Source organism: Lonchura striata, chromosome 3 (assembly GCF_050655825.1).
Source record: "Lonchura striata isolate lonStrDom1 chromosome 3, ASM5065582v1, whole genome shotgun sequence".
Lineage (NCBI taxonomy): Eukaryota > Metazoa > Chordata > Aves > Passeriformes > Estrildidae > Lonchura > Lonchura striata.
In genome coordinates this window covers 99,835,895-99,858,821 of record NC_140705.1, presented here as the reverse complement: position 1 = coordinate 99,858,821, position 22,927 = coordinate 99,835,895, and the positions used below count along the sequence as shown (strand labels likewise).

General features: G+C 37.1%; 1 protein-coding gene across 4 annotated transcripts in view; it reads right to left on the bottom strand.

The window, feature by feature from the left end:
• THADA (THADA armadillo repeat containing) overlaps positions 1-22,927 on the bottom strand; it is a 151,749-nt gene that overhangs the window by 40,065 nt on the left and 88,757 nt on the right. For all 4 annotated transcript variants that reach the window (XM_085577096.1, XM_085577097.1, XM_085577099.1 and 1 more), the window contains exons 30-31: positions 20,417-20,532; positions 5,879-5,964 (exon numbers count right to left, since the gene is read on the bottom strand). In XM_085577096.1, coding sequence (XP_085433222.1) covers positions 5,879-5,964; positions 20,417-20,532 — 202 coding nt within the window. The remainder of the gene's footprint in view (positions 1-5,878; positions 5,965-20,416; positions 20,533-22,927) is intronic.

Sequence of the window (22,927 nt, the reverse complement as noted above, 5' to 3'; positions counted from 1 at the left end):
GTCTCTGTCTTCAGGTGGGGACAGAATTTTAACTGCTAACATTAATGAGCATGCCCGATTCCACTTTCCCCTAGTGTCACTTATTTCATGGAACAACTTTCCATACTCCCTGCTCCACACAGCATTCCAACAGTATTGTGCCTACCCTCCACAACCCTCCTCTGATCACTGTCTCTGCCATCATTCTAAAAACACTTTTACTTTCCTCCTCCTCCCCCTGTGTCAGAAGTTCTGCCTCCAACGTTTCTCTGACAGCTGTTGGTGTTGCAATATCCATCTCCTTTCTACAAAAATGTATTCTTTTCAGCCTTGGCCCATTTTGTTCTTCTACCTCACACTAACTTTTGGTCAGTTTTTGGACCATCCTAAACATCCCTGGTTTGTTCTGCCACTGGCATTTTACTGTCCAGGCAACTCCCTGTGTGTCTTGGACTTCCAACAATGCCACCCTCAACTTCTTCATTCTCCTGTCTGCATTGAATTAGAACACTAAGTGCCTAAAAATATTTCCTTTCAACTCGTCTAATTTAATGTTAGTAGGCACAGCACATTTGCATCATCCTGTAAATGTTTTAAATCTTTACATTCCTTAACTCAAAATAAAAACTTTTACCCAGTGCCACAGTCAATATACCAGCAAACTCTATATAATTTCTGATATAACAAAAAAAAAAAAAAAAAAAACAAAAAAACTGCCTTCAATTTGTTAAGAGTAAATTTAAGTATAATCTAATTAGACCAAATAACCAAAACACACATTAACAAGCTCTCAGTGTTTTTATTCAAATAATTCTTTGGCCACACTTCTTAAGGATCTAGATAAAGGAAATTAAAGTATGGCTAAAATAATCAACCTAGTTATCCCTGTCAGATTTTTATAATTCAAAAACCTTCCGTTTGTAAGTTAGCCTGCAGGAAAAACTTGGCTACCATGTGCCTTCTTTCCAAAATCAGAAAATATTAGGAACTATGATACAGAAAACAATGTGACCACAGCCTTCAAATGCTATTTAAAAGACCTACAAATCATGTGATTCAGGCAAACATTTAAGAGATTCCTATGTAAAGAACAATTTGTGCTTGCACTGAAAAGCATAAGTTTGATAACCCATATTATTTCTATCAATGTATTTTATAACTTCCAATTAAAAAGGACAAATATAAAGGAATGGTATTTGCTCTGTATGTTACTTAAAGCAGTATTTTGTTGTATTTGAGGACAAAACCAGCAGACAGTTGCAATAATACGTCATGTTTCTGATCACATACACACACATGTATAGCGCACAGTATTTTTTGCAACCATTTCTTTAGTTCATAAGCAGAATTTAAGAACCTCAACCAACATTTACAGAAGGTTTAGGTACTTGGAAGAGAAAAAGAAAATGGAATTATGTTTTTGCAAAACTCAAGGAAAGAAAATAAGTAAGAGTAGAATACTGGCTACTCCATTTTGGTATCAAAACAATCTTTCTATGAAGAGGATTAATCATATAAATACTAAGGAACTGTTCCCACAGTTAACCACAACACCGAAGTTTGGTTAATTTCAAGAACTTTTATAAATTCTACCACCTCAAATAGAGAAAGGAAAAATGCTTAGTTAGATTACAAGTGGGATCTTTTCCTAAATCACAGATTTATCTTATTTGACATCTTGTTTAAATATTTTCTCCTTCCCACCAAACTTGAATTTTGAAGACACTATACTTGACAACAGGCCAAACCAGCCAGCAGATTGACAGCATATATACAGGATAAAGCAACAATTTGGCACGATTCTCTTTAGCAACACTTTCTTTCATCTTTTCTGTCTTCTGTTCTACATCCTACTTCACTGACACTGACAGAGCTCTATCAACAAGTGCCATTTTTTGGAACACAACCCTGGCCAAAATGTGCTTCTATTCGTCAAGTACATTACAGAGAGTTGCATCCGTTTTTCCCCTCATGAAATAACAAAATATTACAAGAAAACTTTTTCAAGATGTGAGCAAGAAGGAAAATGTGACCACTCTGTCTTGTGGCATTCTTCTTCTTTTAGAGAGACAGAGCATCCCAGAACTGAGCTTTCACTGCAATTCAACACTCTGGCTCCTGCCTTAGCAGCACTGCACATCACAGTAATTTTTTGCTTCAAACACCAATTTTCAGGAGATTTGAAGGCAGGAATGTCTGTGACAGGTCCTCTCAGAAGTTCATATATTCAACAGAGGAATCTTATTTAGTGAAACAGTGTATCACACCAGAATCCTGTACTCCACCACTTGCAAAGCCCATCTCTCAGTGCACAGGAAAGCTTGTAACCTGACATGCACACATCGATCTGGAGCTCTACAGACCTCTGATTCTAACTCCTCCTGATCAAAACTTGTGAATTTGCAAATAATCATATACACACCTAAAGTTGAACATGTTCTCACCTGGACTCTAGGTCATTTTCCCCACCCCAATATGCCTACAAATGCTACTTTATTCCTCTGTAATATCTGAAGCAGGGTAGAATTGCCAGAATATCCTCTGCAGGAGGACTGCTTTGTTCTCCCATGAGAATGAAAAGGCCCTAGACATCTGTGGTTTCTGATCTATAAAAACAGTTAATGTGGAGAAAATATATCAAAGAGATCTGCAAAAACAAATTCCCTGGACATTAATAACTATTAATAGTGACATTAGACATGAGCTCATTAAATAATCCTATACCTGGTAAGAACTTTCTTTACTCTCAATAAAGGTTAAAATAGTATTTCTATATTTTAACTATTTTTTTCCTTTTTTTAGAGGCTAGCTTCCAGCCACACTTAATAACAGAATAAAAATACTTTTAAGTTTATATAGTCTTGGCATTATGTATTCTCAGCATATCTGAAAGCCCTCAGACACATCAGGAGCTGAGAAAAAAGTTCTAGATTTTGCCTATCACCTCAATGAAAGAAAACAGTCTTTTCCCACTGACATGAATCAGGGAGCACTTCCACCCAGTGCAGCAATGGGTGGAAGTGCTGCCTATGGGGTTTGGGTTGTTTGGTTTTGTTTAAGATAAATAATCATCATTTAATCAGCAGTAAATTTTTAGCTGGACAAGATGCTTTTGGTATCTATTACTCCCTGCCTTCCTTAGCCAACATTTTAAAGATGACTTTCTTGAATTTGCAAAGTAAATTCTCTAAGGGCTATCCTGCACTTTAAGAGACAGATTTTATTAATTCAAAACAACAAATCACTTACAGAAAATAATCATAATGTAGGAAAGGCCTAGGCAGAGCTGTACTCTGAAAACCTCTTTGTAATTGTAGCCTCTTTAGACAGGCATAATCAATTAGAAGTGGTCTGATTTTAACCAGTTGCAGGCTCATTACATTGCATTCCCATTTCTGTTGATGAAAATCAGTTTCAGGCTGTGGCCTGGAACTCATATACAGCACTTCCTGGGGCCTCTTAGATAAACACATCAAGAAACAGTTTTATTTGGATTTGTCCCTCACCCTTTATTCATTGAAACAACTTTACAAATCAAGATTAGAACAGAGGAAAATTGGCTCATAACCAGAGATATATACATATGAGTAAAATATTTAATCTCAGAAAAGTATAATGCTTCAATTAATAATCATATCTTTAAAACATTTAAATGGGAGACTCATTCAGTTCAAACTGGTGAGTTTAGTCTTTCTCTTACTGTGTCATGGGACACTCAGTTTCTATTTAATATAAACACATAACTCCTTCCTTTCAGAAGGGCTTCTTGCCTATGATACATAAAATTGTTCCCAGTGAATCTTTAGGTTTTCAAAACAGTACTTCCAGCCTAAGTGTTTACTCTCTGTACACACAGACTGAAATATGTAATTTTAAACCTATGTAGGAATGAAACTTTTACACAAAACAATACTAATGAACTATACCAGAGCAGAAAGAATCTGCAAAAATAATTGTTTTCCTTTTGCAGAAATTGTACCTTACAGCACCCAGGTTTGGTACCGTCCACATGAGCTTTGGAAAATAAATTAATTCACTATAGTTGGTAATCCAAACACAGCATGGTGCAGTCCCGCAAGCTCAAAGGGCTATTCACAAATCAGGGGCATTAAAAAAAGGAAAGGAGTTTCCTGGTGTGGAGAGGTCCATAAAAGTCTTTGCAAATGTGCAGCAATTGTTTAAAAACCAGAACAGACAAAAAAACCCCAAGGATAACTGAAATAGGAAAGAGACTGATAAAGGAAATGCAATGCCCACTAAGTAAGCAAAACCAGGAGCCCTCCCCTGGAGTACTGGCTGTTCCTTCCTAAAAAAAAAAACAAAAATAGAGCTGAAGGGCAAGTGACAAGAATAATCAGAAGATGAAAAAAACCTTCACATGAAGAGAATACAGAAAAACGAGGATGATTCATACCACAAAGGAACTGAACAGTGGTAGAGGGTCATGTTAAAAAAAGTGTAAAAATTAATATTCCCAAAAGGATCTCTCTTTTAAAAAGCAGTATTCAAAGTAAGAGGGTGATGAGCCCAAATATGGTTGAAGGAGGCTTTGGTGGTTGCTTTTGTTTATTTTGTAGTTGTAATACACAGCTAGAGTTTTTAATGTACTGCAAAAGATTATCACTAAGGCAAATGGCTTATGAGGATTTAAAAAGCTTTATTCTGTAGTAATAAAAAATTAAGAAAAAATATATTTTAATTTTAAAATTATTGTTGGTAGGTATAGCTTAGCCACAGAAAAAACAGTAAAGAGCCCAGGAAAAAAAATTATTCCTAGAGACATGTTATATTGAAACTACTTTAGATAAGGTGGTGCGTTCCACCCTACAGAGCATGTGGCCCTTGCCTAGTCATGTGTGCCTGTCCTTCTGTTGTAAGGGCTAGTTCTGCAACAGCCTGTCTGAAGAAGTGAATTTCAGACATGTTCATCACCAATTTGCTTTCCTAACAACTATCCCTATTTGAACTGTACAATCACAAGAAATCATACCAATAGCAATTTTTAGAATTAGAATGTCACTACATAAACTAAAGGTCTAGGCAAAAAAAGCAAAAGGAATTGATTTTAAAATTAACAGCGCCCACAACATGAATCTCTGAAATAAAGAATGGTTCCAGTGAATTAAATGCAGTGTTAAGAATTTTAATGAAATTACAGAAGTATTCATTAATTGCCTTTCTGGACTGACAAAGTAATTTATTACTCACTTCTTCATAAGAAACAAACAAAACAAATCCACAAAGAAGTACTTAGAGCTGACTGAAAGCTGCCTACACACTGGCACACGTTAAAGGGTGTCCTTTCCTCCATACCTTTGTTTTTCCTATTGTTCACAGCTTGTTTTGTACTGTTGCTATCTATAATCTACATTAAAACCATTGATAGTTCTCAATGGTCCTTCAAAAAATTCCCATTGATAAAGAATAAAAATAAAAAAAGAAACTGAAAGAAGCTCTCAGGGCTGTTTCTTAAAAACTTCTAAACATTAGAAAACATTTTCCCTGAAACTATTTCAGGTGTCTCATGAAGGAACATTTCTGTGGCTTTCTGGAAAGGTTAAAGTCGCAATAGTCCAGGATGTGGATTTTGGTTTAAAAAACCATTTTGGAACATGGAGAGGATCTTTTTTGTTGCTAGCCATTCTAGGACTAGGAATACTGCAAGATCACTTCAAGCCTTGACATGGAACTCAGTTTTCTCCTCAAGAAAACCTAGGACTAGCTCTTGAGAAGCAGAATAAAGGGCCTTCTTCTACAAAGCAGCTAAAGGATTCCAGAAATCAGTAGATACCTTGAGCACAAGTAATACACTGTTGTTTCTCCAGATTCAACTTTCTTCCAGAGCTCAGAAATAGAAACAAATATTAAATCCGATGTACAAAACAGTATATTGACTTACCTTGCTTTTGAAACTTCTCCAGGTGAGTACTCAACAGCACAAGGACATCAACATAGGCAGCTCTGGTCACAAAACAAGGATTTAGCCTAAAAAAAAAAAAATCATGTTTTTAAATCTTAAATCCTTATAATCTTATGCTAAGAAACAGCAGAAAAGAAGCTAGTTTGGCATGTCTGTTTTAATTAATGAAGATAAACTACTGGTCAAATGAGAATGCATATATAAAATCATTAGACCAAGTTATCTAGGCTTCACTTCCTGGTCCATTCTGAGGGACAGTCTCTCTTGCAGAATGGCAACACCTTCCTCCTCCAGCCATTCCACTGAATGGCAGTTGCTACATTTCATTATTACTGAATGAACCAGCTCCTTGTAGCACCTAATGGGTCTTTCTGTTTATAGATAATGCATGTAACTAAATGCATCAAAAAAAGAAGTCTTGAATTCTTACTCTTACAGCTCATAAAAGAGAAACTTCCCTTGCAACGTACCTGCTACATCTTTTTAATGGCCACAGCTCTCTCACTGTTTTGATGAAGACCAGAGGTGTTAATGCTTATAAAAATAGTTATTTTTGTTCCCAGACAAGAATATTCGGAATTTTGTATATAAAATGGAAATTGGTAATAAGCCACTTTCTGCTCTACCTTTTCAATTTGCAAGTGAGAAACATCTATTTTCTCTCCAATTAAAAACAAAATTAGATTAACAATTTCATTTTTCTTTGTATTACTATCACTGAAACATACTTAGCCATTAAACCTTTTTTAAAAATATAACTTAAAATATGAACAACAGGAAATCTAGTTCAAAACACAGAAATTATTCTGAAGAGCCCAATGGGACTTGTACTAAAACAAAACCTTTCAGAATCAAGCAGCACAAGCTTGAAGTATGACTAATTATGTTCAGTATTTCATTTTTATTTTATCTGGCACATTCTTTGTATGCTTATCTTAATGTTTGAAACTCTTTCAGAAATTGTTAATTAAAAATGTTCCAACAAATATTCTGAACTCTAACATCTTTCAAATTCAAGAAAAAAAGGCTTTTTCAAGTAAGATATGTGATCACAACATAAAAATGAAAGGTTTGAGGTTCTTACATAGTTTGGCTGCTATATTTGCCTATGGAGAGTAAGCATATGAACCTAGTAGAAAAGAGAACTTTAACCAGAAATATTGCTCTCACCTTCAGTAATAAACTCTGCAAGAAGCTTAAAATACTTATGCTTTCTTTTATGACCTACAATATTAGGCATCCACATAACTCACAGCAGAGTATGTACTACCAGGATCTCTCTTCAAAAGATTTTTTTTCTCCTTTTTCATAAAAAAGAGACTTTTTGGACACTTTCTTACTAGGTTCATACCTCCCCAAACTTCTTCATGCTTGCCTCCTACCACTTGCCTTAAAGCTCAAGAGCTACAAGCTGCCTGCTGAGAAGATGCACATCAACAAGAACCAAAGCCTTAAGAAGCCAAAGAAATTTTAATATGGCCTATTTTTGGAGAGTCGTATTAGGCAGACTTAATTTCTATCCACCCAGGCTAAGCAAAGATCCTTCCTGTATCTTGGGCATCCAGTTGCTGCCTAAGTTGTTCTTCACAAATGAGTATGAAAACACAACCAAGGAATACTCACAGAGTTGGGAGTTTAACCCATGAGAAAACAGAGGGACTGGCGAGTCAAAGGCTCAGAAGAAAAACAAACCACAAGAGGTCTTTCACAAATGGATGAAAGCAGCCACAACAATTTCCAGCCAATATGAGGAACCTAATGAGTCTATTGCAGTAAGCTCCCTCAAAAAAATGGAAGACTCACTTATCATTCCATGTTTTCAGTGGAAAGAACATTTCCGACATACAAACTGTGCCCTGGGCAAAACATGGCTGATGCAACTTTTACTGAAGAAAGGGCAACACTGGCATGTTTTTCATTCTGGTCCACCTTTTAAGCACTTACCGCTTCATTTTAAGTATGTGCATATGCATGTTTTGATTTTGAAATTAGACTTTTCCAGCATAAAACATGCCAAACGTTTGTCCTTGGCTGTTTCTGTTGCTCTGGTGATGCTAGTGAATTCTCATTCATATGTGCCAGACAGACACAACAGGAAATTCAGTTTTCCAAAACCAAGAAACTTCAGTGTTGTTCAGACTGTAGCAGAAAGCTCATATCTTGAAGACAATCAAACTGATTTACGTAACAGATCTGACAGCCAAAAATCACAGTGCTGAACATTTCAAATGATGCACTGCACAGTATTTAACATGACCTGTTCGTGCAGAACTTCAGCAACACGAGTAGGAACAGTACAAAATGTTTCCTTTTTAACACCAATACTAATAAAGTGGTGTTCTCATAAACAAGATTTGAGGAAATCTGTCTCCAAACAAGAAAGTCACAGCAGTAGCAAAAGGTGGGAGTTCCAGACATCTGGAACAGCATCCCTTTTTTCTGTCCAAAACCCATTTCATTCCAACCTGGTTATTAATGGAAATAAATACATCATATGCTCACGCACACAACAAACTGTACATGACTCTGAACAAGGTAGACCTAGAGATGATTCGGACTCTCATATTTAAGGCTATATCCACGCAGAAACATTAAACAGCTATCAAAACAATATTCATACTATTACATATCTATACTAACAGGAGGCTAGTGATGCCAGGGCAGAGATCCATACCTGATTAAAGCAATGCTTTGTCTATGCTAGCCAGTATAGTGTAACAACAGCACAAGTGGAAGTCAAAGAGTTGGCACCAAAGACCCAACAGCCATCTGACATACTGTGTCCAGATGCCTTAAACCATTATTTTCAGAAGTTCAATTTGTTGCTTTGTGTTTGGATATAGAGCTTATAGCCAGCCTGCTCCTGGAATCTTACTGCACTTAGAAGCTTGCCCACACTTTCTAGTACTCCTTCATAATGCTCTCACTTGACTGTCCAGGTGGAAATAAAAATCAGGTCACAGGCAACTGCTGCATTAAGTTTCACTAACAACTAACACTGCAGAATGTTTCAACACCTCTGACCAAAGAGAAGTCAAAGGCTGTTTGCCCTGAGTAACATGGAAGTCAAGCACTGTCACAGACTGGACCTACCAGGCAATGGGAAGGAAGATTCCTGTGACAGGCAGGAACAGAAAGGATTATTACTTCAGATTACTACTTAGAACAAGATGCAGAAAAAACCTATTTCTAATTTTATCAACGAGAACTAAATGATGATGGAAGGAGCTGCTGTGTCCTTATCAGATCATCCAATGAGGATAGGCTAAGAGAATTGGGATTGTTCAGATTCAAAAATATTGCAGCCTTCCAGTAACCTAAAAGGGAGCCTGCAACAGAGAGACTTTACAAGGGCAAGGGGGAATGGATTCAAACTGAATGATAGCAGACTCAGATTATACATTAAGATGAAATCCTTTGCTGTGAGAGTGGTGAGGCACTGGAATAGGTTCTCCAGAGCAGCTGTGCATGGAGGTGGAGGTGTTCAAGGCCAGGTTGGATGGGGCTCTGAAGAGCCTCTTCTAGTTGACGGTGTCCCAAGCTCACAGCAGAGAAGTAGGAACTAGGTGATCTTTGAGTTCCATTTCAACCCAGGTGATTCTATGATTCTACAACCATGGAACTTCACAGAATATACAAGGTCATTGAAAGAACACAAGTCAAGAAAGTTAAAAGGACTGAAAATTTTAAAGAGTTTACACATTTTTTTTTTAATTGCCCAAAGCTCTAGCCTAACAGTATCTTCACTATGGTGGAAGTGTCTTTTTTTTCTTACTATTTTAGGTAAGCCTGGCTGAACAGTAGAAAATCTGAAAACAAAGGTGCCAGTTTACATATTATTGACACTTCATAGCAGATTTCTGGATTAGATCCTGAAAATAAAAGTCTTCCAAACCTACTCAACTTCTTGTCATTAATGCTGAACAAGTAATTGGAGATAGAATAGGCAGATTTATTTGCAATAGAATTTTCAATTCTGGCCTGTGAATATAAAATCTAAAAAAGAGCTCAAGACACTTGCAGAAGGAAACCTTTTGTTAGCCATTAGGAGTCCAGGAATTTCTTTTCAAAGAAAAAGGTTAATGGAGTTAAAGAGCCCGTTAAAATTCACAGGCTCCCATTCACGGGCCTTTGAAGAGGCCTCAGTTAAACACTTATAGAATATTATATGACCAGAGTAACAAAGAGCTATTTGTTTTCAATAAGGAACTGCCTGGTAGGTGAATGAGGAAGCATACCCTTCAGAAGATGAAAATCAGACTGGGCAGGTTCAGAAGCTCCATGTGCAACACTGGGGTTTGCTCCAGCTGGCTTTGGCTACCTACAGTAGTAGTAGGGCTGCTTTGATTTCTGCTCTGCCTTTACCTCCACTAAGTACCACTGATTGCAGCTTAGGTCTACACAACTGAAATCAATCCTAGACTCTCACAGCTTGGAGCTCCACAAATATTATCTTTAAAATGTTTGATTCACCTTTTATAGTTAAATCATGCTGAATCTGAGGTAGTCATTGCTTTGCTTATTTTGGACGGCAGATCTAATGAAAACCAAACTGGCACTTATTGAAGAAATCAGCAGTATGTGGTCACAGACCTCCTGTGTACTTGGCTCCCACAACTTCATTGCTTCAACTCTATCAGGAACACATGGCTTAACTTTTAAAATTCAGTTTGTCCTGTATTAACTGTTTCATTTAAACAAGATCAACATTAATGAATTATGGAGCAAATTACCTTCTTTTCCAAGAGAAACAACAAGGAGCAAAGATCATGGAAAGCTCAGACATTTGGCCTCAGTTCTGTCAGAACACTGGGAAAAAGACAATCTCTTGCTTTTCTGTCACCACTAAGGTTTGCAGAGGCCCTTAAATAGCATTTCTACTTATCAAAGGGCATCATTTACAACCATCCACATTTCTGTATTGAAGTCAGGATGCCAACACACCTTTACAGCAAGTACCAAAAAATTTTGATACACAACTTCTGTAGATTCTCATTATCTTCCCAAACCCTCAGTTTTCTATGACAGTCAGTTGATTTAAGAAGCTGACAGCTATTTTGTCCTGGATCATTCCTCTCTTTCCACCTCACTTCAAGATGAGCAACAACAACTGTAACATTAATTTATTGCATTTGTTACATAAATAAGACAGATACAAGCTAGTGATTATGAAATCAAAGCAGTTCATGTTAATGTTTATTACATTAGCTTTTGGTTATTCTAGAAATTCAATGTTTTCCAAAGAGGTCATTTATTTTCCTCATATTTTTCCTCATTAGGAAACAGATGTTGGAAAACTACTAGCAGGACAAGCTCTATTTAATATACAGCAACTTACAATATTTACAAAAAATTTAACAACATAAAAATCAAAGCATATTTCCCCAAACTCTCAATGAGCACTAAGAAATCTCAAATGCAACCAGATAAGTAATGTCTCTCAAATAAATATCCATAATATCTCTCTTGTGGATGAGGTGAGCTATAGGTATCTTAGTGTAGTTGGCTATCTTAGTGATTTCTAAAACCTTTTGTAAGAGGTCTCAGAAAAGCTCTGCATTTTGCAGTTTCCGAGCTTTAGAAACCTTCAAAAGACTGCAAATTTTTTACCCAGTGCTGCTTTATGAATCTTTTTAACTTCTAATCTTATTTCTGAAATGGGAATATAACTTTATTAAATAACTAACAAAATAGAATTTCCTTCTAATAATGTAACATGTATATTACAGCTCTGGTCACAGTAGAACAGTAAATAATTCACAGTATCTGATAATATTTTTTTTAATACAATGCTTAAGTGACTCTTCACAATTCAGATTGGTCAATCTCAGCTCCAGACTTTAAAAACTGATGACAAGATTTGGATAATGAATCAAGTTGATGTAGAACTTTAGTCAAAATTATACAACTTACAAAGTCACCTACAAATCCTCATATTTTGTCCAAAACCATCAAAACACTCTTTAAACATCAAGGTAAAGACACCAGAGCTGGCAAGACCACAAGGGCAACCCCTTCAAAGGTCAATTCACAGCTACCTTGTGAAGAAGAAGAGATTCATAATAATGACTAGAATGACTGTTTTCATTTTATTTTTCAAAGTGATCAACTAATTAAATGAACTGCCTACTCCCTCTCTGGTCTTCAATGGAAAAGCCACTCTTACTGTAATGCTGTATGTTTCTGGAGCCTTTAGAAAGGCTGGACAGCACTAAAGTTCCTGGAAGGAAGACCTGTTCTTATGATTAAACTTATCGATATCATTTTAGAAAAAATCCCATATTAAAAGAAACACTGTACTTACTAAACACTGCCTGATTCTTTTGTGTAAATAACATGTTATTGTCAAAGAAATTTATATTTTAGCTGGCAGAAATTAGATCAGCTTGCTGGTGATGAATTTAAACCCCAAATTCTCCCACTTTCTAGCCACTAGTATTACATACAATTTTTTATTCCAACGAATCAATAGAATTTGTTTCCTGAACATGGTATTCAAGTTAATGCACAGGATGCAATTGCACAAATTACTGTATTTCTGAACTATATAAACATTTCTAATAAGTCAAAATTTTAGGAACATTAGAGGCTGGATTTTTGACTTTAGCACTACATAAACACAAGAAAGAATTTTTATTGAATCCAACATGTCAAAGCTGGTACTTGGGGATGGGATCTGTGCAACTTCCTATTAAGAGTTTCCCACTGTGCCTTTGTCTTCCATAATCTCAGCTTTTGTGGCTGTCACACTGGCAAAGAAATTTTGGGTTTACAGTCTATCTTCCCCTCTCTATCAACTCCCAGCACACTCCTTGCTGAAGAATTTTAGGCCCAATCTCCAAAAGTATTCCTCCTTCTGGTGGCTAGATACTTCTGCTATCTGACCTGCCATTGTGTCAACTAAAATATCTTCTAAACACACCAAAAAGTGATGTCTTGAGTATTGATCTGTGACATCTGTGATGCTCTGAGTCTTGATACAGTCAACTCTACATAATCCTTGAGGGCTGTCCATGGGGAGCTCTATCCTTGGAGGGCTGCTGATGAACCAGGCCAAGCTGGCTTTGTACTGACCACATTTTACCTGCAGTGTGATCTGGTAAAGGATCAGTTATCATTTATGGAGATGACAAAGCTTACGGAAATCACTCCTACACGTACAGCAAGCAGCTGATTAAAAGATTAAATATTCTCCTGTTGTTTTGGTTATTAGCTTTCAAATTCTGCAGCATTCTAAAGACTGAGGTTTTTGGGGATGTATTTGTTTAGAGGGCAGCATTCATACTTTAATCTGTTTTCTCTCAGAGCCCACATCTGTAGCACTGAATCAACATGCATGGCCTTCCTCTTGTCTTCTTAAGGAAACATTAATAATGGATTTAATTATTAAACTTTGTCCATAGCATTTTAACCATGTAATACAAAACCAGCACATCAATGAACATCACGACCAACAGACCTACATTTAATGGAAAGCATTTAAAAAAGTAATAATGAAGCCTGAACTACCAAGTAAACCTTGCTGAGTTCCTGGAAGTGCAGGAACACGCGCACAGAAACAGAAATACAAACATTAGTAAAAGTCCATCTGCTTGCCTACTTGGTGCTGCTGAGATCTCCTCAATGTAATTACCATGTGCACAGCCCCCTCACTCGCCCATTCTATAGGCACAGCTCATCCAGCATCAGAGCAGGCTTTGTCTCCAAAGGGAGTTGCTAGTCTGGTGATTTAAGTTTTTCTACCACCCTCAAAGCCAGACTGTTATGTTGTTATTAGTTTCCCTGGTAAAGACAGAAAATTTATTGCTTTAAAAAGAAGCTACACAAATTATTTTTTCATTGTCATACCACTAAAAACATCCTGAGTTTCAGCTATTAAGGAAAATTAGTTTGTGCTCCAGCTGTCCTTGGTGAATGATACTGAAAGGCTGTGTTTTGTTGGTGTTGTTTTTAGCATACCTGATTGATAAAATAATCCTAGCTGTTCTCTTTTTTGTTCTCTTAATGAGAACCTCATGTGATTCCTGAGCAACATCCTAAAAAACTTAAGAGGTCAAACTAATCCCAAGTGCAAATTTAATGAATTTTACACAATTAAATCAAGGGGCTTACTTATGAAGGAAAAGCTATGAAAACTCTTAAGTTTATTTATTGAAAATCATTTTCAGATATAAGTGAGGATTTATGTCCAAAATCTGTAACTGTACATTGTTTCTGCCTACTCCAAATGTTGCACTGGTGAAGGGAACACCTTAAACAACCTTATTCAAAACTTAATATTACTGGAATTTTCCTATTTAAGTTAGGAATATACCTATGAACCAGAATCAAACACTATTTTATCTTATGCAAAGCACATTTAAACTTCATCCTGAAGTCCAAACGTCTCTACTGATACCCAAAGTGGGTGTTCCAAAACAAGCAATCACCAACTGCCTAAATAAACAGTTCGTAGCCCTGTTAAGGATACTATTATCAAAACTGGTGAAAGAGTGGACTTGGAGCAGCACAGAAACCTAAATTAGCCTGCTAAAAGCACGTAAGATTTAAATTAGTGCCTCTAGGAATACATTTATGAACAATGACGTGCTATGACTGTTCTCAAAAACAAAGACAAATGAGGCTAAACAAGGCCCATGGGTTAGAATGTGCAGATTAACAAATTACTGGTGAGTCAGCACCAAGCCTGACAGAGTTCAAGAAGTATTTGGACAATGCTCTCAGGCACATGGTGTGACTCCTGGGGATGGCCTGTGCAGAGGCAGGAGTCGGATTCGATGATCCTTGCAGGTCCATTCCAACTCAGCATATTCTGTGAGCTGTTCATACTGGTACACTTCATTTGCAGCTGGAACCAAACAACAAAAATTTCCCTTAATGTTTTGTGTGTACAAAGGTAATGCTCCAGCTTACAGAAAGTTAAGTTTTCCATTTGAAACCAGGTAAATAAACTTCTGCAGAGAAAGACTCAACATTAAAACTATTTTCAACTTTTGAACTTGCCTGTACAACACATACAGACCACTAACGAACAAAGATAATTAACTGCACTTCTCAATGTGTAGGTTTTAAAGACAGAAATGAAAAAGTGGAGAAGTTAGAAAACAGGGAGACGCCAAGTGCACATATGACCTTGGAAGGATAAGAAGGCTCATCTTGATGTAGTGGAAGAAGGGGCAAGAGTACTAAAACAAGAGGAGGATTTCTGTCTCTGTCAAGGAGGATAACCTGACATTCTCCCCACTTCTCGCTGTTTTCAAAGTACAAAAAACCACTTGCAATTCCCAAATAAGAACCACTTCAAAAATCACACAGAGGCTGCTTGCAAAGCTGTGGAGACCCATGGGCATGTTGCACCTCTGTCTAGGTATGCCTGCATGTGTCCCTGTTTTACCTGTAATAGTCTGTTCACTAGAAGTGACCACTGTCTCTCCTAAGTGGCATATTTAAAGGCATATTTAAAAAAAGGAAAAAGGCATATTTAGGTTTCAGTCTGAGCCATGAAGTCTTGAAACCACCAAGAGGCCACATTCTTGCTTTCTACACAGATGGCCTAAATGCACCTCATGTGAAGTTCCTCCTAGGAAGGACCTAAGACTGCTCATCTGCCTACTGTCACTCACATAGCACTGCCAAAAGTGGAGAGGGAAAAGGGATACAACAGGCTTGATGGAGTGCCATGGCCATCAAAACTTGGCAAGTTACTTTAGTCTGTAGGGCTATAAAAGACTGATGAGATTTTCCTCATTGAAAGCAGTCGCAGCTGAACCACTGAGAATCAGCCGGGGGAAAACCAAGCAGCACATATCTCAGCGAACAGTGAACCTCGGTCTGAGCCTGTGCCTAAAATAACTTCTGCATCTATCCATTGTGCAAGCTTAAATCTTGTGCAGGACCTATTCGTATTTTTAACAGTGCCAACCATAAAGCAGAGAGCTGTAAGCAGCAGCACTGCAGAGCAGGGGTTATTTGGGTTATAAAAACACCACAGGTGGCCCATTCCAGATAAACCAGCGACTCCTTGCAAAATGCAAAGCCAACTGGTTTTATACAAGTCAGTTCCAAGAAAGCCACCTTCTTAGAAGTAAACTCTCCCAGCGCAGACAAGCTCTCAGCTAAGAAATGGCACTGGCTAGAGGTTAGCAGAGTATGTTATTTGACTTCTGGCAGAACCTCAAAGTCTTTTCCCCCTCCTGTGGTCTCCAATAAGTAGGAAGGCGGAAAAAGAAAATCCAACTCAAAAGTGCTGAAAAGCAGCATCCTACAGCAGAGCATGCAATGACATGATTTCTCAAATTTTCCAATACCAATACTTTGTCACACCAAAGGCTACAAATTAAACAACAGAGATATTTCTGGGACTTCTGTACAACACATTACCAAATCCAAAGGCTGCTCTTCTAGCGTTCTGTATTTATAAAGCAGAAGGCATCTTGAGTTAGTCTTGTAACTCCCTGGTATGAAGCTGAGCTACAAAACACTTAAAAACATTTATTCATATGACAGAGCTTTGAACTCTTTCAAAGATTTAGCTTGAGAAACTGATCATATTTTAAAGCTTTCATCAGACTAATTTTTATCACTTAGTCCCATCACCTAAGTTCTCCAACAAAACAGATTTTATGTTTTTTTGGGTTTTTTTTATTTCTGTTCTCAAACACCCTGCATCTCCCACATTTGCAAAAAGTGCAGTTAACTTACACTGGTGTGAAGGTGAAGGAAAGCAGTAACATTACTAAACCACTTCAAACTAACAAACAGGTATATTCAAAACAAAATAAAAAACATCACATGAAGTATAAACATTTAAAGTACATATGAAGAATAACAGTTTAAAGGGAAAAAATTCAAACATCACCTTAAGAAGTGGATAAAAGGGAGGTCTCATTCAATACATCTAAAATTAAAATATTGGTTTTGAATACACAGAAAAGTTAACGTTTTGAAGATACAAAAAAAGCCAAGAAGAAAAAGCAACCATGCCCCAGCAGTATGAGAAGTCTGCCTTCATAACAGACAGAAAATACCAGTTGAAAAACTGAATGCTTTATGAAATTTGATTTGGGGAATGTGACCCGTTATTTTATTCTCTAAAGGAAAATCAGGGTGTAACATGGAGGAGAAAAAGAGATTAGTATATTACATGGAATGTGCAATAGAATCTTGAGCTATTCTACACCAATAAATTCTGATGAAAGGAAATTCCATTCTGGCTCTGAAAAGGCAAAGAAAACCCTAAAACCAAAACCCAAACAAAAAAAACCCCACTCAGTTCAGGAAACCACTGAAAATGATAATCTTTCCTCCAAATACACACACATGACAACTGAGCCTCATTTTTAAGAACAACATATGCAATCCAAAATTCTATAATTCAAGAATTCTCAGAGAAGTCTGCTCCACAGTACAAAGGAAGTACATAGTTGAAAGTACACCAACAAGAATTTAACAGAACTAGGACAGAAATGTGATTGAAAATTCGTGTTTGGAAATAATTCCCCAGATTCACAAACCACTTTCCTGTTATTTAAACTTTTTTTTAAACCATTTAAGATTAACAGTGAGTGCCTCTTATAGCCTCTTTTCAAATAGTCCCTGCCCTGCAATATCAGTGACATGGAAAACTATCTCCTTATGGAAAAGGAAGAAAAAACAGATGGAGATCCATTAAGTCCTCTCTGTGGTGCTCACTGTCTTTGCTTGAATAGTAATAAGGCAAGAATGTCTGTACATGACTGAGGATGACTCCAACCAGCCATCATCACCCTCTCTTGACAGCAACAGATGCATACCAAGAAGTCTAAAAACTTCTTGTCAAGAATAAAGTGCTGGATTCCTAATAGGCGCTCCCAGCACCCAAAAACCCCCACACACACTAAATTTCACAACCCAGTTGCCAAGCAATCTTCTAAAAGTCCTTTAAAACAAGAAAAAGTAAGGCAAGAACAAGACCCTCAGACTCCACTGTTGATCACAGTGCAGTTGTTCACCTTCACTCAGTCAATTAACAGTAAAGCTGCACACTGAATGTGGGACACTAAAACCACCAGAAAACATCACTTCAATATCCTTGTTTGTTTGGGTTGCTTCCTGGAGGTTTTTCCCTTTGCTTTTTTTTTTAATGACACCACACTGAAAACATTAAACTAAAGCAAAAGTTAAGGGAATTGCAGAGGGAGGGAGGGAGGGAGACCTTAGCTAAAAGTGTGCAAGAATTATAAAGTACATTAGGAAACTGCAAAAATAGTTTCCATTAGTTAAAATCCCCAGGCTTTAAGTTAGTGTTGGAAGGTTGCATGCTCGTAATACAAAATTTTACTATCCAGGGAGAAAGACATTCTAAAATCCTTTATGCATTGCATTAACTGCATTGTTGAGAACTATGACAAGACTACAACAAACTGACAAAATGTGCTGCTGACATCAGCACATACAGCTGTGGCTTTTTACAGGCAAGTGAAAGAGAAAATAATTCTCTTCAGGAAAACACCTTTACTGTACACAAGAATTTCTTAGAGGGGGCCTGAAAAGCTTTCATTACCAGAGATGATAATAAAATAATTTTAAAAACCTCACTAAAAACTCAACCAGACATCAATCAGTGACTGATGTATTAAAAAGGGTGGCTCTGAGAAAATACTTTGGAAATAGAATTTATTTAAAATCTGCAATGAACAGAGCCCGGCCTTCATGTATTTGCTGCAAGAGAAAGGTTTGAATTACTTAGAATGAGTGTCTTTCTACTGAATTCAGTCTCTAGTATTTGGGTTTTTACTCTTTATAACAGCATCAGTGAATTCAAATTAGTTATGCAAATTAATATTCTCATTTAAACATTTGAAAATGCTTACTCTAATTCAAGTGAAAATGTCCACCAAATCCACCATGATGTCTCCAGTTAGGGCAGAGAGGAAATGGAAGCATAACGAGAATGACATTTGCCAAAACCTCAAGGTTGCTGAAGAATTTCTTGAGCCAATTGTGAAGTCTACATACTCAGTAACCTCACTGGACTTTCCTTCCATGACTCGTTAAATCGTTGCTTAAAAATTCAGACAGGTTTAAAATCAAGACTATCTTAAATCACAGAGTTCCATAGCCAAATTAAAATTACATTAAAAACTTCATTAGTTGGTTTCTTTTACATCTGCCACCTTGGACAGAATGCTAATTTCCTGTCCCTTTCTATGTGACTCATATTTCACATCCTTCAGTTGTCCTTTTCCCGTTATTAAAAAAAAAATCTCAGCCTATTTAATCAGTCTCGAAGTAGAAAGTGTTCTATACTTGTCAATCTTTATACTGCTTCTGATTCCTACTGTATCTTCTTTGGGATTTACACAATATTTAAATATACAACACAGATTAATACACAAACACAGGTGGGGGGTTCTTCTGTGTTTTTTCTTCATTCTTTCTATGGTATTTGCCCCTCCCCTATTAGGCATTACCAAGAAAAATAGTAACTTTTTAAAAAAAAAAAAATCTGCTCAGTCAACCACTCTTTCCCCAGGTAAAGTGCAGACTTTGTTTATGAGCATCATTTTCCAATTATTTGCACCAATTTTTATCTGCCTATCATCACTATCACTCTGTGATGATCTCTGAGGAAACACTTCTGTAATTCCCAAAGATCAACTCTATCTTTATTACCCCAACTCAGTTAACACTGACAGATTTCCCCCATCCTCTAGACAACCCTCTTCTCCAAACCTCTAAGGATTTTGGTTTTGATGATCAGAAAATGACTCAGGTTTTATCAGAATTCCAAAGTAGCTGCACTGGTGGCCTCATGCCACAGTGCAAAACGTGCAAAATTTATTCCCAGTTATCTCTCTATGCAAGGACCTGTGCCCTTGCTCACAACTGATTCCTCCAGAGTTTAAGGTTGGAATTCTCATGGGTGGAAATTCTCAAAAGCAATTGCTGAGATAAAGTAGAGAAGGAAAGAAAGAAAGAAAGACAGAATGAGGAAGAGAGAGGAAAAAAAGAGGAAGAGATGAGAAAAAGAGAAAGAGAGCAAGAAAGAGATCAAGAAAAGAGAGAGCAAGAGAGAACAAGAGAGAGCAAGAGAGCTCATTATTTAGTTATATGTAGGTCACCTGAAGATGACCTTATGAAAAATGTTTCCCAATCTATCTTGGATTATTTGTGGGCAGCTAAACACTTTTAGTTTAAACAACCACTGCGACATTTACCCACTAATTTTCTGTAAAGGTCAAAGTCAGAAAAGCAGTAACATAAAAATCTCATATATGTAGCATATGTCTATTTCTGTAGCAATGTTCATTCACAGTTATTTTTTAATTTAATGACTAGACTACAATCCTTGCTTTTGAAAAAAAAACCAAACACCTCAATCAAAAATCAGCAATCTAATAAAGCATCTAAATTTTGCATATTTCAACACAAATAAATCTGCCCACCATGCTAAAATAATAACTTAAAAAATCAACCAAGTCTTCCATACATTAGTAAACTGTGTTTATAAATCAGGTATTTTGTGTTTTATCTTACCTTTTAGCCAGCCACAGCTTGGTTCCCATACAGGTAATGATGTCACTCAGTCCCTGCTGGAAGTCCAAACTAACAAACTGGTTTGATTCTAGGTATGACTGCAGCAAGTGTAAAACCTAAATAAAAAAAAAAAAAACAATTTAAGAGTTTCTAGCCACTGCTTTTCCTCCAAATAACTGAAAGATGAAACGTCGTCTACAAAATGAACATCCAATTACTCAAGGAAAAACATGCATTCACTTGGCCTCACAGCAGGCAGAATCCCTAAATCCTTAATTTGCCCCATCTTTAAAACTCATTTTTCACACAAAACAACAGAAAGTGCTAGAAGATGTTTACCCTCCATGAAGTCAACCAAAGGCAACTGGATGAACCCTGCTCCTCTGGCCTTTTTCAACTTAAGCATCCCTCAACTTTCAACTTCCTTGCTGTGCCACTTGCTCCCCAGTGCCAGCACAACTGCCTGGAGAACAGACTGGCACCCTGGCACACTGGATGGAGCAGGGTTCTTTGCACTGTACAAGTACAACCAAGGAGACAGGGAAGGGAATTACCATCCATAACCACTCTGAAGTGCTGCCAGAAAAGTATCCTTATTCCTGCTCCTGAAAACTTAATTCCAGGACCCAGTCAAACACTGACCAGCTAGGTTTTACAGAGCAGGGAGAAGCTCACACTTTCTTTTTCTGAGGACTGAGCTCCTGCACTGGGGTTCTGCACTTACTCCTCCAGAGTTTCATGTAAAAGCCTAATAGATATGTCCAAGCTTTGATGAGAGGAAGAATTCAAGGAATAATTCAAGAATTCAATTACCAAAATACAAAGCAAGACCACAGCTTTTTGGTCAGACAGTTAAAAAAAAAAAAAGTATGTTCTCAAAGACACTCCTTGCTATTTAAAAACAGGTTTTTCCAAGTAGCATTGAATAGATAGAAAAGTGTTAAGAAAAATTTTGCTTACAAAAAAAAATACAGTCATCTAAGCATGAGATGAAAATATTGGGTAGTATAAGAAAGCTGATACCAACAGCACAGTGGAGAGGGGCCCTCCAAGCACTCCCCACCCCCATTATTTTGTAGTGCCCATCCTCCATGTGGCAGAGGCTGCATGACACACATTTGACACAAGTGACACCACTTGTATCATTCCACTTGGTTTTAACTTTTCCCATTCACAAACACCTTGGTGAGGCAATTTCTAAAGGGGAACACATGGAAATGTGTGTTCCACTACTGAAGCCTAATGGAAAAGATCTTACTCAGCACAAAGAATTTTGCCTTGCAGCCTCAAAATTGGAAATTCTGTTCACTTACATAGCTAAGTTACATTTACAGAAAAGGCTTCTATGCAAATAGAAAAAGTACATCCCCCATTATTTAGGGAAACTGACCATGTGCAAAATTTAGGAAGTGTAAGAGATATAATCAGACCATTTCTGAAAATACATATTGTGAGCATTTCATATGGAAACACTCTTGATATGTGAGAGTATTAGCACTTCATACTTGCGAAGTGACAATTGAATGACTAAGTTGGGGCCTTCACTCTGGGAAAAGAAAAACCCTTGTATGCAGACTTTTAGATCTCAGATCTTGATTTTCCACATTCCAGCTGTCACTTGCTCTGGGGGTTATATTTTTTTTTGTTTGTTTGCTTGTTTTGGAAACACAAGCACTGCCACATAGCATTAACTTGACACAATTTCATCTGGGTTATTTTTTGTGAAATCATTCAAGTGGAAAAACAGCTGCAGTCATTTCAAATAAGCACAAAAACAGAAGAGATGTCAAGAGACTATCTAATCCATAGAAACACTGAGACAGGATCTAAACATTCTTCAATGAAACAAATGCCTGACCATCCTAATCCTGAAAACAACCAAGCAAGCAGATTCCAGAACATGTGTATGCAACTCCTGTAGTCTTTCACCCTCAAAATCCAAGCTCTTGAGGTAAGGTGCTCCTGTCCACTCCCACTCCTGCCCTCATGACAAACACCTGTTCTCTGGACACTATTCAGTCAGTCCAGATTTTTTCCTAGTGCGGCACTTATTAAACACAGAGATCCCACTGGGGCCCTTTGACAGGAACAATGAAATAAACTCCTGTCTCCTTTTGTCAGCAGGTGCTCTGTAGGCAAGACACATCCTGGAGAACTAGCTTGTCTTTTGATTTTTTTTTTTTTTTAATCTTCTGAAATCCTCCAAACTGAACATCATTCTGTTGATAGCATCTTTCTACGATGGCCTTTCTAGGATATTTTTTAACCTTTATCTTCCAAATCCAAGATCTTTTGCGTATTTATATTTTTCTACAAAACACTTTGCAGAAGTGCAAGCTTGCAAACATTTTAAAGTGTCACCAGAGATGCCTACCTTGTCCTCTCCTTTAGTCTGCTCTTTCCTGTGCAGGTGTTTGCTTATTAAAATGGTTTACATAAGTACTTACTCAAATTAACCTTCTTCATCAAAATCAATGCACTAAGCTGCCACTACTAATAGTTTCTCTGTAT